Source organism: Neodiprion virginianus, chromosome 7 (assembly GCF_021901495.1).
Source record: "Neodiprion virginianus isolate iyNeoVirg1 chromosome 7, iyNeoVirg1.1, whole genome shotgun sequence".
Taxonomy (NCBI): domain Eukaryota; kingdom Metazoa; phylum Arthropoda; class Insecta; order Hymenoptera; family Diprionidae; genus Neodiprion; species Neodiprion virginianus.
This window is the reverse complement of record NC_060883.1, coordinates 20,935,313-20,959,977: the sequence shown is the minus strand read 5'-3', so window position 1 is coordinate 20,959,977 and position 24,665 is coordinate 20,935,313. Positions and strand designations below refer to the sequence as shown.

At 42.0% G+C, this 24,665-nt stretch overlaps 1 protein-coding gene across 2 annotated transcripts in view; it reads right to left on the bottom strand.

Annotated features, from left to right (window-relative positions):
* The window catches only part of LOC124308751 (uncharacterized), a 112,478-nt gene that overhangs the window by 44,355 nt on the left and 43,458 nt on the right, over window positions 1–24,665 (bottom strand). For both annotated transcript variants that reach the window (XM_046771764.1, XM_046771765.1), the window contains exons 2-4: window positions 5,959–6,351; window positions 2,277–2,397; window positions 1,220–1,398 (exon numbers count right to left, since the gene is read on the bottom strand). In XM_046771764.1, the coding sequence (XP_046627720.1) occupies window positions 1,220–1,398; window positions 2,277–2,397; window positions 5,959–6,351 (693 nt within the window). The remainder of the gene's footprint in view (window positions 1–1,219; window positions 1,399–2,276; window positions 2,398–5,958; window positions 6,352–24,665) is intronic.

The window sequence follows — 24,665 nt, the reverse complement described above, 5'->3', positions numbered from 1 at the left end:
TGTTTCACCCTTGTGTATCCCAGTAAAGATTAAGAGAGTTTACGAGACGAAAAGAACAGCTTGAGGTTCGCGTCAGGAAGTTCAAATGCCACGTTTAAAGATGTTTGTTCAGCAGATAAGCGAAGGCAGACAGCCAGGTAGACGTGATCACCGTCATAAAGTCCCCTTCGGAACTGTACGAGAAATAAATTCACTCCTTATACGTACTTTTATCGCCGACTGGTGTATCCCGAAGGAATTTCGCGCGACGTAACATTGCGCTGTCAACTTTTAAACGGAATAGTTTACCGAAAACTTTTATACCCAAGGATGTCAAGAGAATGGAACTGCGGTGCAATACAGGTTTTGCATTATACACTGATTGTGAGCGGAAAGATGGGAAAACTCAGAATGCGGAAATTTTTTTTCACTGGTACCAATTCGACTCGGGGATGGCCGATTGGAGCAATTGGCTAACGGGACCGTCACATACGTCAGATTTCACCCCGGGGTGAAATACACGCTGCTTCCACCCCTGCAGTACGCGTCGTTTAATTCAACGTCCAATTACCAAAGCGAGTGCATCAGGAAGGATGGAAAGAGCAACGAGCGCGAATGGATCGAATGACAAAGCGGGTGGCACTCTGGTAACGACGTATGACAACGGCGAACGCGAGTATCATGTTTTGAAAAAGGCGTCAGTCGCCTCACTGTCCACATTTGCGTTTCAATTCCCGCCGATGGTTGACCTGATTTTTCGCGCCCCCATCGTCACTTTGTAACCCAATTACCCAGCTGCTTTTCTCTTCGTCCGGTTACCTTTAGTGTTCCGTTATTCCTCTCGAGGGTGAAGTTTTTTCGTGTATCGTTTTATCAATTTTTCTTTCTCCAACGAACAACTGGAGAACCGCTTCCGGGGTTCGAATAAGGCACAATTACTGCAGGCCGACTTGGAAAACCACTCGACTTTAAAGACGTCGTTCTAACCGAGGTCAAGGTTTCCGTTGCGCGTTTCGGTCCGCTTCAAGATCTTACTTCTGATAAGTGTAATCGTCCATTTCCCGACAAATACCTGCTCAAAGTTATTACCAATCATTCTCTCTCGCTTTCTCAAACCATCAATTGCGCTTGGGGTCGCGTACCCAATGTACTCCTTTTCCAGTGCATTGGAGGTTCGAGTCCGTACATAACCTGATCAACAGATTTCACGTCCTTGATTTATCGTGACACTCTGACTCACCGGGGTAGTAGACCGAGTCATCGGAAACGGAGTATCTGGCTTCGGGTATCGTCAAGTTGCAGCCGACCGTGACCTCCTCCGGAAGATCCTTATCCTTAAGTAGAATCCGCGAACTAATCGCGTACAACATATTATCCACAGACTGGGTGACCTCTGGCCTCTGGATCTGTTCCACGCCTCTGGAAAAAGCGAAACACAGCATCATGAGCGAAGCTTCTCGGTAAGCTTTTGAGGGGTCGTGAATTATCAAGTGTCAATATCAACGAGCGCGTTTCACTCTCCGCGGTGCTTCCAGCCGATTAATTTTTCATCCCTTCAAGGGCCACGCGGTTCGCTGCATTATTGACACAACAGAACGGGGATTGACTCGAAACACGCAGCATGGAACGTGACGTGTGTCAGGGTGGAGAAGCGTCAACAGTAAACATAGCGAGCCAGGCCTTTGTTTTACAGCGGTGTACACGTCGATGTCGCACGTTTGATAGGAGCAAACGAAAAAACATGCGCTGATCATCGCGATTCGATCGAGAATCGAGGAGGGCTGGGCTTATTAAGGGCTCAGAAACGACAGAGGCGATGGGCTAGCTAGATTGCGGGGTAATTACTTGGCGCACAATTATAGATCCACGACACACCATCGCGAGTCTAATAAGCAGTCCGCGGTATAACAATTTTCCACACGCCATAGTAATTCCTTAATTCGCCGGTGAACCCGCCACCACCATTCCTCCCATGTGGACAACTTGTAAAACACCTACGTCTTCATTAACCGCACGTTTCCCATGGTCCCAACGAACCTGTGAGCCGTGCAACTCGGACCCTAAACAACACCCACTTCCTATCCAGGATCTAAAGAACTGATTTCTACCCTCTTCTTGCCACTTTAACTCCTTTCAAACCATCGCGCTTTGTGGAATCGCCGGCTTTGACGAATCCCCTGAAAACTCGCCGGCGAGGAACCTGGTCTTCAGGTTCAGACCGATTTTGTGAACAAACCTACGCTCCAAAACGCGAGGCGATGAAAATCGATCACGATATGAAGGCAATTTGTACTTACTCGACGTATATCTGAAGGTTGGGCCTCGGGTAGAGATCTTCGGCGAAGCATGTCAGTTCCACACCTTCCGTTCCGTTGACACTTTTTTTACTTTGTATCAAGCTGAAGTTCTTCCCCGTAGCTGAAACAAACATTTCGTGGCTTGTTAGTCCGCTCTTTAAACCAGGGGTAGAATCCACGTGACACTTTAATTTCCCCAGGTTCGACCCCCGGGGCTTACGGTAATTCAGCTCAAAATTATTACCTCAAAAGTTGTAGAGAGAGAATTCTTAAATCACCTGAAAGTGAAATTTGATAAATTATACGGGCGAAGAGGATGACCAGCCGTGAAAGTTTCGACGAAACATTATACCAGTCTTCGAGAGTTTGTGAAAGCTACACCGCCTGTCGGGAAGTTTAGCTTGCATCACAAGATCAACCGACTGGCGAAGCGTGAAAATCACGGTACGTAACACCCGTAGCTTCAACGTAATTGCCTTGGTTAAAAGTTACCGACTGTCAAGCCCGATTCAAGCAGCAAGAGCTTGCCCGATTTTATCCCGACATTCGATCATCCGTGGCAACGTTTTTCAGGATGAAAATCGACGTCGAGGATAAGCTATGGTTTCCTACGTCAATTTTCTCGTGTTGTCTCACGACTAAAAGTGGCAGTCGATGGATCATAGGCCACTTATTCGGAAAACCAAAGCTTACGGAACGTCGTTGAGACACGGATGGAGGCCAAGGAGTGAACGTACAAGCGAACGAATGAACGTACAATCCAAGGGCGAGAGGTTCTGGAATATTTTTATATACCAGAGCACGGGGTTTCTGACCTGTCTTATTACTTCCAGCTTAGTGAAGCCCTCGACTCCCACCAACGACAGGCTGAGAATACACCTTCGATTCATTTTTAACCATCTCATCCGGCGTCTTATATTGATTCCGTATTTCTCGCGGGCGGAGTAACGCAGCGTCTCTCGTATCCGGAGCACATCTCGGATATATCTCGTATTCTTGGGGAAAAGCGGAGGAGAAAAGGGTTGAAAAAAGTAGTGCTGCAAGGCAGAAGTAACGTCTTGGAGAGTAACGCTTTATATACCAAAGCGTCTGCTTCAGGATGGGTGACACTGGTGGAGTTAAAATAAGAAACACGAAGCGTAAGAAAAAGAAACAGAAGACGAAGACGAAGAAGAAGAAGAAGAATAAGAAGAAGACAAGAAAGAATTGAAAGAAAAAGGAAACAGACACTGTAGACGCGATAGTAATGGATAGACAGTGTCTGACGGTCGTATTTTCAACTCAGCGTAGAATTCTATCTTATTTCTCAGCTCCCCGTCCTCTTTCTCTCTTTCATTTTTTTTTTTTTTAACATCATACCCTGTTTCATTTATTCCCCGCCTCAAATCGATCCGGTTCACTCCGTTCCCTCCATTAAATATATTCGATTACGATCGACCTCACGTCGAAAGATTTTGGTCTCTCAATTATTTCTGACGAGCTCCATAATCGGCCGACGGTGGGCGTCTTATGATCCGGTGAATTTCCAACGGAGAAATTGAGCTTTTGGGATGGGTCGCACATGATGATGCCCACCGAGAATTTATAGTGTTAATTAAGAAGCCCTAGGCAGAGCCGGGAATGTGCAGGTTCTCGGTATTCCCTCAGTGATAAAGTTGACTCAATATTTAATTTGAAGCGTGTTTACGCAGCTCCCGATTTATGGCTTCTGTGTCGTGCCTATCAGGCTGGGGTACCGTTGTTCCGTAAATAAATCCCTTCCTCCTCCCTTCTCGATGCAGATTTACCCTCGCGTGTCCCAGTCTCGATATTCCGTTCTAAAGGGGGCTTGAAATATGATCGTAAATTAGGTGGATAAATAACACTTGCGGCGGTGCGGAGAAGCCGAAGGACCGATCGTTGCAGCGGTGGCATGAAACGGTTAAACGTGAGCGGGGATCGCGAAATATACGCGGTTAAAATTGGCGAGCAAAAAACCCCTCCAGAAAAAAAAATCACATCTCGTTAAACGCGCAGTCAAGTGAACAAACGGAACGATTTGAACGGTTAAGGATACGGAAAGTAAACCTACGGCTTATTGTCAACGAAACAATTTGCTTTTCGAAAATTAATTTTCCAACGGTAGTGAAGAGGCTCTTCCAGTCGGGGAGAAAAGCTCACCCAAAGAGGATCTGGTGAATCTGGAGAGGCTGTTAATTAACTGGGAACTCGACCTGCAGGCCTCGAGTACAACACCGTTATAATAGAAAACCCGGTCGGGGGTTCCTCAGCGGTCGTCGAAGGCACGACGTCGTCATCCTCTCAGCTGCCACCGTGAATTGACCAGCGAACCGAAGCTCGAGTTCCTCCGGAGGCAGGACCTGCTGCAGGATGAGGACCAAAGAGAGAAGGAATGCTGAATCCACCAAAGAATTTCTTTCGCCCAACGCCGGCGGACCCGCAGGGTCGAAGCGGATGGTGAACGACCGTCATTTGTCACGAGGAAGCTAGGACCGAGTGCCGGGTGGAGGGCAAGAGGGAAAGAAGGAAAGCGGGGAGAGGGTCAGGATGCAAATTGTATGGGCACTGCGTTTGTCGGGGAGCAGTGGACCATGGAAAACTCAGCTTCCCACCTCTCCTACCCAGCATCACTTGCGCTACCGTCTCATCGAACCTTGGTGAGTACACACAAGCCTTGGTTCCTTACCTCGGATTGGACCCGACGCGATGGTGCAGACGGCTTATTAAAAAACCCCTTGTTCAACGGAGGAGAAATGACAAAGATAATAACGATGATAACTCTGGAGGGAGTTCGCTCCCCGGCCCAACCCTCATTTGTTTAAGAGCCCTTCTTATGTACAATTATGTACCACCCGGTGTCAATCCAACCGATTTTTCATATCAGCGGTTTTCTTGACTCGCCGGTATACGATCCTCGCCTTCTCTCGACTCGCTGCATATGCGAAGAAGTTTTTGATGAATCAAGTTCGAGCGCCCGTGGATCACACTCTCCGAGTCAGAGAGGGTGTACCTACAGCCGTTATTTTGGAAGCCACGATCGAAAGGGATGGTTCCTGCCCGTACATCCAACCCACCGTCAAAGGAAGCGTGGTGAACCACGCGGCGATAAGACGTGGCGTTATTAAAAAATTCCGCGAAGCGGTGTGTAGGGTGCAGGGGTTGAAGGCGGAGGAGATGAGGCAAGAAGGAGAATCCTTTCCGAGTAAAGTGTACCCTGCCTTGAGTGAAAAAAGGTTTCTAAGGTATTTTCGGGTGTACGCTTGGGTTACGAGCACCACATGCAGAGCACGCTGGGCTTGGCTATTGCCTTTTGCTACCATCCATTAGCTTCTTCTTCTTCTTCTTCTTCGTCTTGAACATGGAACCACAGGCCGGAGACAACGTAGGATTCGAGAGTTTCACGCAGCCCTTGGGTGAGATGAATATCACCGCAGTTTCACCCGTACATCGGGGATGAAAAAGAGGGCTTGCTCTGGCCTTCCTTTTTTCCTACAGACTTGTTACGCACCCAGGCCAAAGCCAGCCTTTTACCGGAATGGATTTCAGTCCTGGCCTTGGCCAGCAGAACACGACTAGTTGACCAGCGATCGAAACTTTCCGCATCATTTCCCAACCACCCCATCGCTTTACGTCCCCCCCTTTTAACCCTGTTCGCAACTGATCACTGCATGTTCATACTCACAGTAAACGACCATCGGCTTCTTGCTGGTCGCCTCGTTTCCCGCGACTCCGAAGACCGTGCAGGTATAGTTCCCGGTTAGCTCGGGAGTCGGGTTCCTCAACTTTATCGCCCGCCACATCTTCGACTTGTCTTCACTCGCCTTGTACCGCAGGTCGACGTACTTGTCGAAGGGTGGCACGCTCTGTGGCTTCTTCCAACCGTCCGTGTCCTTCTCGTCTCTGGCGTTTATCCATTGGTACACTAACTCCACCTCGTTTCGAAACCACTTCACCACTAATCCTTCACTCGGCGTCTTTTCCAGGTCATAGTCGCAGTCCAAAATCACGAAATCCTCCTTTCCACTCTCGACAAAGTCGGGGACTGTGTGCCGCGTTATTTTGACCTGCGACGCATCTGTAAACAAAATTTAAATCCACATGTCAGTAAAGTGTCATGAAATCTCGGGGTTTTGAAATGGCCTTATTGTTCTCAATGTACGTTTCAGGTTATTCGGGTCTCTTGGAGTGTTGAGCGAGTGCAAAACCATTTAACATCTGATAGAATGTAGAGCTTGAATTCGATATGTTAAAAGTGACATAATTTCAAGTACATCTTGAGCTTAAGGACATTGAGTGATTTAAAGCTACGATTATACATTCTAAAATATTTGAAGTGTTTCACTTTCTTCATTATTTCCACCGAATGATGAATAGTGGGCATAAAATTGACTATGATCGATTTCGTCAAGGATGATTCGCGGAGAGGGGTGAAACCATTGACTGCGATAGTTCACCCTTCGGACTTGCAGCATATGTCGCCTAACCGTTTCACGTCGGTTTTTCTTATTCCGGCTGGTTTCTCGCCGAGGATTCTTTTTCTTGAGTACACAGACGTAGAGACACGTGGGGGACAGAAAGACATACGAGGTGAGGATAGAGCGGCTCGTTCGTGCGGAAAGCGCGACGCAGCCGGGTGGGAAATATTCGCCAGCCAAAGTCCTCACCTCGCCTCACTTCGCTATCCATTTCTGTCTCAGCTTAAGTATGCCGGCAATGCTATTTTTTTTATTTTCTTCTTTTTTCTTTAACCGAGAACAGAGACAGCTTCTAGTGTTTGCTCGAAGAGATTTTTATCCCAACCTGGCTCCCGGACTACGGTGAATGTTGTAGTGAATCAAAAGACGTTAGACACGTTTTTTAGGTCCCAATTCGGCCGTTTAGGAACTAAGAATTACTACTCTTAAGGTTATCCTAACTAACGAAACTAAAAAAATTGTGCGTATTATATTCTTCTAGTAGCAAATATGATGCCCGATTGATATTACTGAAAAGTTTTACTTCATGATCAATAAATATTGAAATATTACTTCTTGGGTAAAAACATCAAGACATATTTCGATTCTTTGAACGATTAAGTTGCAACGTCAAAAAATGGTGGTTTAAAACTCGGGTTCTTTCTTGAAAAGTCGCGATGAATTTCCCAAGAAATTGTTTGCTGTAATTCGAAAAATATGAATGAAATCAACGTATGCAGGAAAAAAATACGATCGAGGTTTTCTGATACCAATTGACTGAAAATCGTGAACGAAATTAGTGTGTCCATTTCATAACTGTGAAAACGTGTCAGGCTCTGTTTATCCGAGACGAACAAAAGGTCGTGTTATTATTTTTCGAGAGTTTGATCAAACTTTGAATACCTGCACCCTGACAAAAGGAAGGTCCGGGTCGCTGTTCGTCCGTCGGCCGGAATTCGATCAGACCTTTGCCTATCCGGACGGAAAATTTAACTTCCGAACAATTCAAAGTCGCGGGGGATTCGCCGTGAGGGGTGGATAGCTAATATCACGAGTGCTAGGCGCAGCGGCTCGTGTGTGTAGATGGATAACGGGGCCGACTAGAGCCTGCTGGATACGGCCATAACCGCATGAAAATATCCCCATAAATCTATTAAACTTCGGTCCAACGGTCCTGGATCATTTCGCATGAACGAGCTGGCTGCTCTTCATCCCATCGCGCCCCTTCCGCAACCCTCGACCTAGATGCGGAAATTCCGGATCCCGATAGTTGCGGGATCCGCAAGAGTTCGACCGCGTCTTTTTTAAAGTCGAAGAAATGTCGAGCTCTTCTCTGAGTCCTCTCACTGTGGTCCAAAACAAGGCAAGTTCTGTCAAAAATTGTTAGAGAACCGGATTTTTTTTTTTTTTTTTTTTTTTCCAACGATAAAAAAGTTTTAAAATATACGACAAATTATCGCAGGCTATTTCTTAAAAAACAAAACAATGTCATTTTCCTTGACTTCGAACCCGTTTTAGAAAAAATGATAGTTTGAATTTCAAACCTTTTTATTACAAAAAAAAAAAATTCAACAAATTCGATTCGTCGCAGATGGCCGTTCTTTAGCAATTTTTCAAACAATTTACCCCGTTTCGGATCGCTGTGCCTCTAAAAAAAAGCTGGGGATGAATTCGAGCCTCCCTTTCTCCCCTTGGGTTTTATTCAGGCCGGTGCATCGCGGGACTGCAGTCCGTTAATCGTGCGGCCATAATTGCATAATCTCTGAGGCAGTAATTGCTTAATCGGCGCAGCCGCTAATCCACCGCTAATCTCACTTTAATTATCATCGCCTCCGATGTTTTCTTTTGTCCTATAGCTCAGCTCCTTTCTTCCTCTCTTGATCCTCCCTCACCCCGCACCCCTCGAAACGTTTCTCTACGCGGCGAACGGCGAGAGTCGAGGTGTTGGCATTGATTAAGTTGGCCGCATGCAAATCGCCGCCCCTCCGACCCCCGCATACCCTCGGAAAACGCTATTCGCTACCGGTCACCGGTCTAGCTGGTCCCCGGATAAACCGGCTACCCCACCCACTGTAATTATACGCGATTTATCATAATTGAGAATGGTATCGAAACCGCCATCTAACGGGGGCGAGCTATTAGCTCGTCGGGTCACCGCGTCGAGATCGTAAAACCTGCATCTAGTTTCAACCCCTCGCACGATGCGCTGCGAAACTGAACCGGAGTGCGGGGGAAAAAAAAAAAACATGTTCTCGACAAAAATGAAAACCAAACAGAATCCAATTTATTCGCTTCGTTGAGGGGTGTAACATTTGACAATTTCGTTTTTTTTTTTCTCATCTCTGATGGTAGAAAATGTAATGAGATAATAATATTTATGAAGGAAGTTATCAGGCATATATTTAAGTATAATACAAAAAATTGTCATCAAAGAATACTCAAAAATGGCGACACTGGAGCCATTCTTGCGAGACGTGTTGATTTCTGCGACATGCGGTGAAACTGGTGCAAATTTGAATCTAGAAGAAAACGAAGAAAAAAAAAAAACAAAAACTACGCAATCAACATTTTTATAGCTAGTGAAATACGTAGGGTATTTTTGATGAGTCAATTTAAATATTATTTAATGGCAAATGATTGCCTCTTTTTTGGCGGAAATCTTACGTTTTTAATTTAGGTACTCACCAATCACACAAAAATCAATATTTTCAAAATCCCCTACGTATTTCTTTGGCTATAAATATGTAGATCGAATAGTTTTTTTTTCCACATTGAACATGTCTCGAGGTAACAGCACCAGTGTCGCTATTTCTAAACATTTGTTGACAATAATTTTTTGTATTATATTTAAATGCACGACTGATAAATTCTTTAAATATTGATTACCATTTCTTCGATCCAACAAAAAAAAAAAAAAAGAAAAAACAAATCGTTGCAAATTGTTCGATATTTACAGTGATGTCATCCCGTAAATCATTTCTTTCCACACGTATCAATTACGCTTTTTTACTTCATCATGGTTTCATTCGACTCACATTTTGCAATATAGATTAAAGTGTTGTTCAGGATAATGTAAAATTAAACGCGTCACGATGAAAAGTTCATAATTTTTAATCAACGTGTCTAAAGTGCGGACAAATCTTGTGAGAGCGAAGTTTGTAAAAAATGAGTGTTGACGAGTGAAGTTCGTTCAAGATTAATACCTTTTTCTTTGGTAAACTTTCCGCGAAGTTTACTCTTTACGAGTCAAGTTTATGCAATTTTCTCGCATAAATCTGAATAATAATAATTTTAGCGCAAAAATAATTGTTTTACTAGTTCTTTCGTCAAAATCCGTTCTTCAACAAAATCTCAACGATTACCTCACTTCTCTATTTCTTTCATAAGCCAAATTGGAGGTAGTTAAGACCGGCAGAAAATATGAATGAATGAAAGACGCAGAGCGTGGGTGGTAAAATGAAAATAAAGACACGGCAGGCGCCGAGTTTTCTCGAATCGTCCAACGCCGCGCTTTAAGAATTCGGCGAAGGTCTCTTAGAGACCGATAAACTGGATTTTCTGCAAGATAAAGTTGAACAGTCGTGACTCTTCGCGCAGAAGCTCGTATTTAACCGGCAATTGAAGATACCTCACGGTTTCTCGCCTCGCAAAAGATTGCGAAAATAAACGAACACGAGAAGATGCCGAAAGAACTAAGAGAGAGAGAGAGAGAGAGAGAAAAGTAAAAAAAAATGAAAGGAAATCTGACGGCCGATGTCAGCTCGGACGTTTTTGCTCTAAGGGGGTTGACAAGGGAGAGAGGGGGGGGGGGGCACAAAAACGATGAGCAAGAAAAAAAAACGCATTTCAGAGAGACGAGATTGCCGAAGGGAATTGAGAAAGAGTTTAGCCATTTTCTTTTCAGATGCTTCTTCCTCCTCTCTTCTTTTCTCCACCGCCCCCCCCCCCCCCCCCCCACCCCATTCTTTCTTCGCTCGCAGTAATTTCGTTTTGTTTTTTATTCTATCCCACTTTTACCGAGACTTTGTTGTTTCGCCTTTTCGGCCTTTACACCCAATGTCTGCGGTTTTTGCACACACTCGCGGCACGCGTATAAGAGCGAGAAAATTGTAACTACTAGAAGCACCGAAGAAATAAACAGGGCCGGCTGTGTGTTCTCAGTAGGAGACGCTTGCTTACTTTTCACAACCAGGAATTTATAATACAAACGTATATATTTGCATACGGAATTTTTACGCTTAACCTCCTGGAAAGAGAGAATTGAATTTCGTATAATACTGGGGCGAATATTCATGGAGTATCTTTTCTCCTTTACCTCCATTTTCCATTTCTTCATAATCGTTTTTATATTCATTTCGTTCCCATTTACCTGGGATTATTATAATAAATTATTAAACTCTACAAGCAATCGTCCGTACCGTCATTCAAAATTCTCACGCTCTTTTATTTTCCTCACCGATTATCGTTTCGTTGGAGTTTTCATCTTCGAACGGCCAACAAACTCCGAATTCAACCACGAGTCGAGATCTGTTGTGGGGTGTAACTTGCCAAGCTACGAGTCACCGTAACGATCCATAGAACGAGCGAATGAATTATTAATAAGGTGTAATTACACCGGGTAACTTCTTAATGAATAATAATCAATCATAGAGCCCCTGGCTTCACGCATGTCGTCCAGAGAGAGAGAGAGAGAGTGTGATTTATTAGCAAAAATATTATCCTCGGACTAACGACTGCATGTGCCATACTTTTTGCGCGTGTCCCGAAATTTGAAACGTCCGCTGATCACGGTTGTTGTTGTTTTTTTTTTTTTTTCTCTTTTATTATTCTTGAATTTTTTTATTTTCGAACGAAACGAAAGAAAATTACGGGCTAGGTTCTAGTTTAAGCTCGAGAAAGCTCGAAACGTGTCCGCCGGCAGTTGGCAGAAGCTCGCTGCTACCGATTGATTTCGGATATGCAAAGTTTCCAATATTTGCGGACCGGTCCGCCGGTGAAACTCGTGTTTGTACACCTCGGGAAAGGCAAAGGATTTCCCCAGCGTCGAGCCTTTCCTCCTTCCTCGGTCCTATTTTAATACTATTTACTCTCCCATCGTCCTCCTTTCCGATCTTCCTCCGCTCGCTCCGTTTATTGTAATTTTATTTTTCTTGCCATTCTCCGTACAGAAATTCGATTACGAAACCATCGTTTTCCTCCCTGATTTCGTCATGAAGATTGTATTGAAAATTATTTCTCCTATAGCCGAAGAAATGGGTAATCTGCGCAATCGAGGAATCGATTATCGAAATTACGTGAAACTTCGGTATAAAATATAAGAGGTAAAATGCAGGCAGAGTCAGTTTAGCGTTGACGTACGGCTGTTTAGGGTAACCATAGTGAATTCGAAAAAAAGAAAACTGGGTTGGAAGGACAGTGACAAAAAGTACATAAATAAAAAACGACCCAGCGTATAAACACGCAAGAAAGTAAACGGGGAAGAAAGAAAATATCAGACGAGACGGGGGGAAACTCGATTAATTCCAAAGGTGCCTTTGCGTCTCGTCGTACTTTGCACACAACGCATATATGTATATATATATATATATATATATATATACCTACCTACGTGCATTTACATATATAATACCCATGTACTCTGCATGCATATGCATATTTGCAAAACCCCCGTTCGATATATTTATGCCACAAGATACGAAACTTTTACGACGACCGGAATGTTGACGCGTTTTGAATAGTTGACCGAAATTTTGGTGGTTCAAATCAGGGTGAAAAAAATTTCAAGAAACAGTCTTGCAACGAATTCGTATTGACTGATCGATTTCTTTACGACGATTGAACCAGAGATTTTGTGCGTAGAATTTTTTGCATCTTTAAGCTTTTGACAAGGAAGGTATCCCAGGACGATCTTCCCGATTTGATTTCTTTTCTAACATGTTATAGTAGCCTGAAAACTAAACGATACAGTTCTTTTTTTTTTTTTTTTTCATCAACCGTTAGACACTTTAAGCGGGTGAAAACGACCCCCAAAGATGAGCACCCAACCGGGTAATTTCGTGATTTCTTGATGCGCTTCACGGATGCGAATGAAACAAACACTGAAATGTTTCTATTCATATTCATATTTTAACATTTTAACGTTGGTTCGTTCGAATCCATTAAACTTTGCGTGTCATTTTCACTGCTTTAAAGTCTATAACGGCAGATACATGAAAAAAAAAATAAAAATAGGTTTCGCTTAGTTTTCAGTCTGCTATAACACGTAACAGAAGAAATCAAACCTGAGAGATCGACCTGGGATATTTACCCTGCGAGAAAAAATCATTTGTACAAGTATCACACGCGTGTGTGTCGAGTACTGAATAATATTCCACCGCTTTTGAGCGAAAATAGCTTCAGAATAAGAGAAAAAAAAAAAAAAGAAAAAGGAAACAGAGACGAATCGAGGAAGAATCATCGATTTTGTATACATATAAGAACGTGGGACGTCTCTTCTCCCCCTTATTTTGTATCTAATTTTAACTCGCGTTCGTGAGACGATGGGAACATGACTCGCACGTGCTTCAGGTCTTAGATTCATCCCTGAATTATTCGAGTCAGGTAGAATATAAAGTTTTGAGAAGAATCGGCGCAGCGAGCTGTGAGGTCGATGTTGAACATCCTGGAATTCTGCACGCGGTTCAGTTGCGGGTGATTCCAGCCCGGTAACCGGAAGTTGCGTCCCTCTTGCAGTCGCCGAAAGCGTCCACAGCAGACTCGCTTTTCGGTAACATTACCGCGGCTATCTTAACTCCAGTACCAAACAAATTGGAAACAAAGTTAGGCCCGGCGAGAGCTTCGCATAGTTTACTTCGGCACGATGCAATCCGAGATCATCACCCCTCTACTCACAATTCTGGCTGCTACATCGCCGGGGAAATTAAGCCCGACTTAAGCCCCCTTTTCCGTGGCTATATACACGCCCCTGACTTACTCGTGCAGAAATTTCGTGCCAAAAACAGAAACTAGTTAGAGAAATCGGGAATTTTGGCAGCCCGGAAAGAGGTCGATTAACCCTTTGAGTCACACGTTATTACGCTGAGTCTAGTTTTATAAAAAGATAATATTCTACGGTTTTTGGGACGCTGATTACGAATCTGAAATCAAATTTTGAAAATTTAAAGTGGCGGATCCAGTATGGTGTATGAAAATTTCAAATTTGATTGAATACAGTCAAAAAACTGTATGCAAGAGTTTTTGGAATCGCTATACTGTATTGTCAAAATCTGATTTCAGATTCGTGAGCAGCGACCCCAAGAACTCTGGATTCGATTGAATTTGAAATTTACGTCCGCCATATTGGAACCGCCATCTTCAATTTTTAGAATCCGATTTCAGATTCATAATCGACGATCCCATGAACTGATAATTTATGTAAAACATGTATATGTGTGCGGGGTAAGTTTATCGGAAATGAATTATTCCTTCAGTCAAACGATTTTTTTAATCAATTTATTTCTAACAGTAATAATTTACATCATGTCGCAATATTTCATCGTTCGTTGTAGTTATCGAAAAGTTGTAAGAAAATTGGTTACCTTACAAAAATGGTTTTAATTATGTTAGATTAACGTAAGAATTTTGTACAGGCAATTTATATTCAGTGTTTTTTATACAGTCGTCAAAAGTAAGATTTTTCGGTTATTGCAGTACGTTGAATCTGTTTTTCCTTATCTTCTTTTCAATTTAACACATTTTTTCAGACCAACAAGACCTTAGCATCGATTTATTTTCACGTACTAAAATATTTTATAACCACAGCTACAAAACTCGTTCCAATTCTTACACCAATCCAAAAAAACGACATTATTTAATCGCTATAAAACGAAGAAAAAAATAATAATTTTAAAAACTGTGTTACAGCAACCGAACCACCCTTGGAACATTCCTTCGCAAAAATCTTCTTCTCAGTTTCACCCAACCTGTGACAATTTTAGCCACCTCATCTCTCATACTCCCACTTTTCGTTCCGATCATTCAATTTCCTGCAGTCCAAATTGATTTTTCGCATCACGCTGAAGACGAGAAAAAATTTCTACAAGAATAAATGCAAAATTTTTGCCTCTGGAAATTCCACCTCCTTTTTCTCGTCTTCCGTGTCCCACTTATTCCTGTATTATTCCCACGGGACAGGGGAGAAGCGGAATCGGATTATCCTGCATATACGGTTTCGTCGAGGGGTAGTTTGCATCATAATGCCTCTCGATATACATACACGTGTGTAACCTCGATTGCAATAAGAAATGCCACAGGATCGGTGATCGGTGATCTTCGCCTGATACGAGATATCGACACCAGCTACCAACGTGATGAAATAAATTCTATCGCTGAATTACGCATACCGGGACAATCAATTGAAGCTTGAAAATCAACCGCGCATGCGCCAAATAATTCAATCTCATTGGTCGGCGAAATCTTCCCGCAGCGATATTCTTGCCTGCGACGCAGGCGTGCCAACTTACGCAGAAATGTGTACGTTTGAATTTTCAAAGAGCATAAACATTAAATTCCGATCGTTCTTCGAAGAATCAACTTTCCGACCCGATAACAAATGCTTCCCAAACCTTTCCGAGTCACTGCGTCAATTATTTGAAATTCTAACCTCGAAAATTCGTATCAACTACATCGCCGCCAGAACCAGTTTGACAGCTGAAACTCGGGTTGGCCAGCCTGCACGAACAGCCGATAAAACCCGCGCACGCGCAATTAATTTTCAAGTTTCAAGAGATAGTCCCGGTACATGCTCGAATTTATAATTGGAACAGTGAAATCATCAGGTTTCTGTGTTTCTTTTTTTTTTGATTCTTGTAACGGTTTTATAATCAATTCACTCGATACTATTCGCCAGCACAGCTCGCGGTTATATATAATCGATTCGATTCCCGCGGTTCGGATCAAAATTGACGGCCACATGAAATAACGGGTTTTATATCGCATTATGCAATCACATTTCCACGCGCGAACGAATCTAATGAAACTTTACCAGCGAATAATAATTAAAAAGTATCCCAAAACGGAAGAGAGAAGGATCGAGAAATAGAGAGAGAGAGAGAGAAAATAAAAATAAACAGATGAGCGAACAAGTATTGAAAAAGAGGGTTGCCCTTGGGACGCGTGGAATGGAAAATCCCTCTGCGGCTGATTGCTATTTTTCTTCATCGACGTGTCCCGCTAAGCATGCCGGGATACCAATCACCATTGTTTCGACATCGATGATGAAGAATAACGGGGGGATTAAGGCATCGACACCGGGGGAAAGGATCAGATCAGGGAGAAAGGGGTGGAAAAAGGTGGCACCAATTTCATCACCACGAGTTCGTTCCTTCCTCGGATATCGGTAATCCTACTTTTCGCGGATAATTCTACATTTGAAGGATTATATGCAGTTAAGAGATAAAAGAGAAAGCGATTTTTCCGGGATTTTTCATGAAGAGACATTTTAATTTATTAATACAAAAATTGATACACGTATTGAGGGTAACGTTGAACTTGATTCTGAGATTTTTTATTCGTTAAATTATGATTCTTATCTTTGGACTGGATCGTTGGAAATGAAGAAAGAAAAAATATTTAGTCAATATAAGGTATTGTTTGGGCTTTGATCGAAGGAATAAGCAAAATATTAATTTTGAACAAAACGGCGACACCACAGAAAAGAAAAATCGATTTTTCCTAAGAATTTTCGACTTGATTTTTTTTACAAAATGGAAAATATCTATCGGCGAGAAAAAAGCTTCGATCGCGGACTAAAAAATGTTTTCATAAAGCTTGCGTAAAAATTTCAGACTGATCGGTTAAACTGTTTTCGAGAAATCTTGCTCACGGAATTTGAAAACGTAGTTTGAGGAAAACGCGTTCAAAGTTTCAAAAGCACTTTCAAACCCTCTGAGACCTCTTTTCAAAAGTAGCGCGTAGCTTCGAGAATATTTGTCGGATAGACATGAAATTTTCTGTGTATATACTTGAATGCATGTACACAGGAAAATGAAATGAAAAAAAAAAAAACCGTTTTTGAAAAATCCTCACTACGTCTAACCTCTTAATTCGCTTGCAGATCAGTTTGTCAGGTTCGCGATTCTAGAAAGCACCGCATTTTGCGTCGTTTAGATAAGTAGACTCGGTGTTATGCCTTCTCAGCTTCGTGTAAGACGAAACTCTCGGTTCAAGAAAAAGCTTCTACGCATCGCAAGCTAAGAGCAGCTGCGTGATCTATGATAGAACACGACTTCTAGTATCACCGGTCTAATTAGGCGCGTGGCGTAAATCTATCAAGGTGATCGAAACACAACGGATAAACAAGAAACAGGTGGGCACAAAATGTGAACAATAAAGCGTTGTGTGCGAAATACACGCAGGCGTAGGTAAGTACGATGCCGACCTTGCCTCGAGGCTTATTAGACGCGATTTTCCAGTTCTCGAAAGCTCTCTACTTGCAGGTCTGATGATTGGGGCTGAAAAAGACGAGGATGAAGTGGGAAAAGGGGATGAGGGACGCCCCCTGGGACTGGGTAGAATTTTTTTCTCGCATATTACGTAAAATGAATAATATTTGAAATAGAATAACAGCGAGGGCTTTGCGGATGTCGGACTGCGGTGGAAGCTCGATGGTGCAAAAATTCAATATCTTTCGACAAACCCCTCGGCGACACCGCGTGTGACAAACTCGTGGAAATTGTAATTTTCTTTCTTTTTCCTCGCGGTATTATTCGGGGTGATTCTGATAATAAGTTCAATCTTTGCGTTGTTAATGGAAAATGAAACGAAAAATCCAGTTTTCAGGTACATGTACAAAGCAGAGAATACACGAAACAATCATGTAGCCGTACTTTTTCCTTCTCGTCGATGAAGATAATAACTTTTAGTGTAACGAGCAATTAAATCTCACTGATTTTGTAATACGATACCAATTATTTTCGTGGTTTTCGTTGTATAATCACATCAGTTTTCGATTCGCATTCGACGATTGCTCTAATTTTGAGTTGTACCAAACGCAATCTGTAAATAAATATTCCGTAAAACAATTCTCCTGCGGAATAATTCATGCATGATTATTTTTAATATGAATCTCGAATTCCTTTCTGTAGAAAAATTTTTCTGTAGAAACGACTCTGTAGAACTGGGCGGGGTTGAAATTCCGAATTTGAAAAGTTCCAAAAGCACCGAATCCCAGATTTTTTGGTAAAGAAGCTTAAAGTGAGGAATGCAAATTTTGACGAAACATCAAAGTCTCTAATGGTCCGAAACCTGACGCTTGAAGCTCCGAAGTGTAAGTTTCCAAAAGGGCAAAATTCCGGAAGAAAAACATGTTGAAAAGGCATAACTCCAACGAGTCAAAGTATCGAAAGTGCGAGAATGAGAAAAATTTGAAAATCTGAAACATCTAAATTCCGAATGATCCAAGGTTTTCGGTTCTGTGAATTGATGGCTTGGTGAAATTTCATCAATTCGATCTTTCTTTGTTTTGGATTCTCGATATTTTTACGTCCGGAATCCTGGGCATTATGATTATCGGTTTTTCTCATTTTTTACACCCACTCGTTGAGTAAACTACGCTGTGTGAGTATATTTTAATTTTCGGAATTTATCTCTATGATAACTTGAATTTTCATAATCTTGGATTTCGGACCTTCAGTCCGGTCAGGGAAGTAACACGGAATTAGTCGTTTTCAAAACTCTTAAAATTCCGCACATCAAACCCCGCCCCGTACAACCCATCCCCAAAAAAAATCTCTCCCCAGACGAACGAAATTTCCGCAAAACCACCCCGCATTCGCAACCAACAACCACCCCGATCTCTGTGCGACTCAATTACCCTCAACTAAGGAATTATATATATATATATATATACATATACATCTCCAAGTATCGCCTAGGCGTGGCTACGCGCGCCCCGCGATGAAGATATACTGTTAAAACGGGGTAATCAAACGTTGCATGCATGTCCAGGTAGGCCGCAGCCCCAGAGATAACCGCACCCCTCCAACCCCTTTCCGCGATTTAACCCCCGCTTCATATATACGCGGCGCCGTGTCGCGGAAGAGTAACGCGCGACACACATGCCATTTGAGTTGTGGGCACGCGCGTTGGGGGTGGGGGGGGGGGTGAAGGGTGTATATTGCCCCGACTGTTTACACGCGGTTCCCCGAGCGAGCCGACGTGGAGGGTCATAAACCGGGCCCTCAGCCTCTTCCTCGAGGCGCGATATGTGACGCGGAGAGCCCGGATTAGCCCTAAGGTTCACGATCTCCGGAACGTCTCGTGAGGTTTTGGTCTTCCGGCTCGGTTGGTGGTAGTCCTGCAGGCGCGTATTTATGCCCTATTCCTTTACCCGAATTCATACAAATCGACGCATTGACTGGTATAAAAGCGGATTGAGGAGATTTGCGCGCTACCTACCCTGATTTTTCCACTTTCCTTCGTTTTTCTCGTTTTTTTTTTTTTTTCGTCGTTGTTGCCGGTTTCATTATTGTTGCGTTGTTGTTTTCTTTTTGTTTTTATTCTTCTCGATGGGTACGCGCTCCGAATACTCTGAATATTTTTGCACCGTCGCTGTTTACTGGAATATGATTGAAACAATTTAAGGGTTTGAGTTATGTTTTATTGTACAAATTATTAACAGCTGTCTTGATATAATTAAGTAATATTCCTGAACCCTTAATCACAGATATAAACCAGATTACAGTAATCACAGTATTCTAAAATTGTGGTTAAATTTTAAAACCTCACAGAAATATACGGAAATATTGTTGATTTTATTAAATTTATGTTTCTTCAAACTGTAATTGAAACGAGGTTTTTTTTTTTTTTTTTGTCTTATCTTGAACCTGTTTTTCCCTGAATTTGTTCGGTTCAGTATTTTTCGCTCTTGTAATTCAGGAAATATGATTGTCTTGTTTGTATCCAAGTCGATGAATGTCTAATCACATCTAAGATTCACCGATAGCATAATTAATCAGACACCTAAATTTATTAAGTTACTTTGAAGATGTTTTTAAAAAGTATCTAAGTCTGTCAATCGTTTTTAGGGACTCTATAAAAAAATTTAGAATATCCCAAATGAAATAGTAAAAACAAAATGAAAACGAGAAACGAAATAAAAAAAATGAAAAGCTCAATCGTAATAAAAATAATCGTTTCATCGATTTATCGTCACGTAGCATATGTGCATGAAATTTAATACCCTTGGTGCAAATTTTCACCTGCGTGTAATTGACGAGTTAAATTTGGTTTATGGGGTAAAAAAAAAGTCCCGTTGTATAGTACATATAGAGAATTATTTATGCAATAAACGCTCACTTGTGGAATTTCAACATAACAAACACGCTGCGATATTGATGATTAGGTAATTTATTCAGACCTTTGAATTTTGACATTTTCGCACTTTCGGATCTTTGACTTGTCGAAACTTTGCGCCTCGGGTTTCGAACCATTCAAAACCTTGATGTTTCGTCAAATTTTGATTCTTTTACTTCAAGTTTCGCCACTAAAAAAATCGGAATTTGGCGTTTTGGGAACTTTTCAAGTTCGTAATTTCACACCCCGCCCTTTACGGTCGTATATCGAGAGAAAAATTTCGCCAAGTTTCATACTGCAGCTGTCTTTATGTGGTATCTCAGCATGTAATATTCGATCTGCGATTCGACGCACGACTTCGGAGTCTGACTACCTGACGAGTACTCGCGGCGAATTCGTCGATTTAATATTCGATTCCTGAGCCACGCTGTGCCGCTGCTTCTTTTCCTTCGGGATACCCGCCACCATCCCTTCGATTCCTACTCTCGCCAACTTTTTTCTTCCGTATGCTATTAACCCTCCCTACCTCCCTCCCTACGTATCCTGTCCACGTATGCTTTCATATCCGCTATTCGAACGAATTCGAAAAATAGTAAGAAGGGAAATGAAATGTTGGAGCGAAAATTAGCTCTCAGGATTAATCTGACGATTCAGGTTCTTGCGTTAAACGAAAGAAATACAAAAATTACACTTGTGACACTCGGATCGTTTGGGATCAGCAAATTTTTGACTCCGCAATCTATAAGTCATTACGAATCGATATAAAATCTTGATAATTTACCGCGTACATTCAATGTTCTTAATAACGACGATTACGAAGAAATTGGAATACTTCAAAATTTAATTTCGTACGAATTATTCTTTATTTTTACAAGAAATTAGCCAAATTTCAAATACCTAATCGCATAAATATGTATAGAATTCCGAATAAAGCACTAACAATATGCATAATTGCATTACACAGGTCCGCGGAACTTTTTAATTACGTATATTTTTTCCCCGGGTGAAAACTGGACCATAATCTGTCTTCGCTCGAGACAGCACGATGTAAAAAAACGCGTCAAAGTTTTCCCATGTATAATAATATATAGTTGGACGAGTTAAGCTCGCACCGTGCATGCGGTAATTAATAATCACGAGCCAAAATAAAAAAAAAAAAAAATAGAAGAAAAAAAGAAACTGCAGTAAAAACAGCTAACAAAAAATAAAAGAATTAAAAATCAAATAAACAACACGCAAAGGCATTCGACGCGAACAGATTCTTCATATCAAGCGGCAACGAAAGTTTTCGAAATGCGTTAATGCCTGCCGGACCGGAAAACGCTAACCATTAGCAACGAGGGGTCGTGAATCAGCGGAATTTCGAGATTGGAGGGGGTCGCGACCCCCCGCACTTCGGCAAATGGCTTCACCTGTACACATCTGGTGTGTAAATTTCATCGGCTGACATGTGGAGTCCGTAAGATAGAGCCAGTTGCGCGTATCGGAATGCGGCAGACCGGAACGACCGTCCTGGGAACCGAACGACACGCTCGTTTCCGTTCCATCTTTCCACCCCCGCGATCATATTTTCGGTTATGAACGAATTAATGGGCCGGCTGAAAAAGCTCGACCCTATTCTCCATCGATTTTCACCCGGCAGCCTTCGTATCTACATGTATATTGGTCGAACAGAAGTCGCTGGCGAGCTTTGAATGCTGATATATAATGTGTCGAGCAGTAACACATAACGTGCTCTTAGTTTAATCATATGTCAGGTTATTCATTTCGTCATTATTCTCGCTGAAACGCGATTATTTCATTCGGTGAGGATTTTTGGTATATCTTGTATTTAGTATTTATTGAAGTAAAAAGATTTACAAGATAATTACGGAATCATCGAGTGAACCTGATAATTTATACCGGGCTACGACTTTGACTTCTAATTGCCAATAAGAGGAATACAAATAAGAATAGCGGTCAAAAAATTATAAAAGTCCGGGGAGTAATAAAAAAATGTGAGAAGAACATAAACTGACCGAAGGACTATTTTTTTTTTTTTTTTTTTATTTCGTAACCCCCATTTAACCTGCCCCACCCATGTTTTTCGAGCTCGCGGGAAAAAAGTGGGAAAAGGGGAGGGAAAAAAAGGTTAGCCGAATTTTATGCCCGTTATCGCGGAAATATAAGAAGGGAGAGGCGAGATTCGTTGGGTGATATTTATGTGCAGCAGGTATGTATGTATGTACATATATATATATATATATATATATATATACAGGTGGACGGATATGGGGGTAAAAAATCGGTAAGGACCTTCAGGAATATGAGAATATTTCAGAAGGCCGTCTGTGATGTGGGTTTGCATAATTCGTTATCCGGAAATGTGAAATTACACGCAGGCAGGTTGTGTGTTTGTGAATTAAGGTCATGTAGTAGTCCTATCTTTACCGACCGAGCAAATTCACCCTTTTCCTTCCTATATTAAACAAACAAACGAAGCTTGGCTTATCGTGAGGGCAACTTTTTATTCACAAAATTATTGTAATTCCTTGTTCTCGTCTAGCGACCTCAATATTGCACGAAAACACTATCACGACGGTTCATTTTACTCGTAATTCTTAACGAAATTGCCAAAGTATCTCAACTATGCAGTTTTTTGTCCCCTGAAAAGCGGGAAATGTGGGAATATTAATACGCGTCAAAAAACCACCAAATCTTTGTCGTCGATTTTCGGGAGACGAGCAACGTTCCTGAATTCCGCAACGAAAAAGCGATGCATCGTCGAAATTCGAAACCTTTTCGTTCGTTTGTTTATTCAATATAGGAAGAGAGAGGTCGAGTTTACTCGGTCGGTAAAGGTAGGAGTACTACATAACCGTAACGCGACCCGCAGCTTCGCCCTGCAGCTTTACGACTCGCACACCTCGTTTCCGTGATACTTAGCCTCGCGGTGCGGAAAGCTACTTCCAATATTTTGCCGAATGTATTTCGCTGTCGCGCTCGTATATCTTTTGACGTTTTACCACCGCTGCCGCGGATAGTGCAGCAGGAAGAATGGAAACCCTGGAGGCAGATAAGGCGCCTGCACTTAGCGTGTAATAACCTGCGGGCGAAACGCGCCGGATGTCGGTAATAGCCATGCGGGCTCGACGCAGGAAGCGCGCTTCGCGATGACCGCTCGACGTTCTTTTTTAACATATTCTACATTTTCCCCGTTACCTACTCGGGATGTTAGCGGTCATTATAATAATTTGAAAAATGTAGAGCACGGCTTGGAAGCGGTCAGAGGAGCGGAATCGGAAAGAAATTTGGCGCAATTTTACCCGACGAAGTAAAACCAATTCGGCAAAAGAAACGAAACACCTTTTTGATAGCTTTCTGAAATCCGTATGATCGGATGTTTGAATAGGAATGAATGAAAAGAAATGTTGAAATGGTGCAGAACGTTACTGACGTCGAAACGTATACACTTATAATAAAAACACAATTCTAACAATCGAGTGATATGATTTCGAATGGATAATATATCAATGATTGTAATGACGAATAGCAACGAATTGAAATCGGAAGGTTGTGTACCAAAATTTAGAACATTTGATTACTATAATTTTTGAACAAGAAGTCCGGAGATATTCAAAGAATTATAGTTACATCTGCACTAAATCATGGAATTTCTTTGCAAATTTTATTTTAATCAGTTGCGCCTTTTGTTCGGAATTGAGGATATACGTGATCGAAAGTAGAGAACGATTCATAAATTTAATTCCTCTGTAATTCAGACCACGTGAAGCAGTTATATTGAAAAGTTGAATAATTCGTTAATTGGTGACCGGAAGTGACGGAAGCTTGAAAATTTTCATCGATTATTTCCGTCCAACGCTTAATATTGTACCTAACTTTGTTCAAAAATTACGTAGTCAATTCACCGGAATTAAGGACGCAACATTTTCTGCAGCGTAAGCAAACACAGACATTGTAAAATGTATTCAAACTTGCGTTAATGAAAAAATGTGTTCTCAGTAGACTCTGTATTTAAAAATGAATCAAAATAGAAAGAATAACTCGAAACGAATTATCCATGTGTAGTTTAGAATTTCGTAATAAGTGAAGCATCCGTTGTACATTTCTCAATAACTTTTCCTGCCATCGAGCTTCTAGGCGATGTCCCACCAAGCTTTGCTGAATTTCATTGTTTAGTATAGACGGCAGAACGTGATGGGTTTGCAAATGTGCAACCCCAAAAGGCTCGGAACGGAAGAAAAGCGGAGGCAAAGCTGAGAAAAAAAAAGAAACGAAGAGAAAAAAAAAAAAAAAAGAACGAAGGCGCGACGTCGTTCCAGTCTTGTTTTCTCCAAGGGTGCAGTTTCGACGAGGCAAGGGATGGACGGAAAACCTGCGCACGACCCTCAGCCTGCTCATGAGGATGTAAAATTTGCGCGAACGAGTCGACGAAAACGGCGTGACGCATCAGAATTTTACTACGTCAAACGCGAAAGCGGGATGTAAATAATACGCTTTGATCTTCTGGCCGCGGAGTTTTTCCGAGGTTTCACCCTTGCAAGCACAAGTCCCTCTGCATTCATCCTTCATATTTATTTTTATTTCAGGAAATTCACCGATG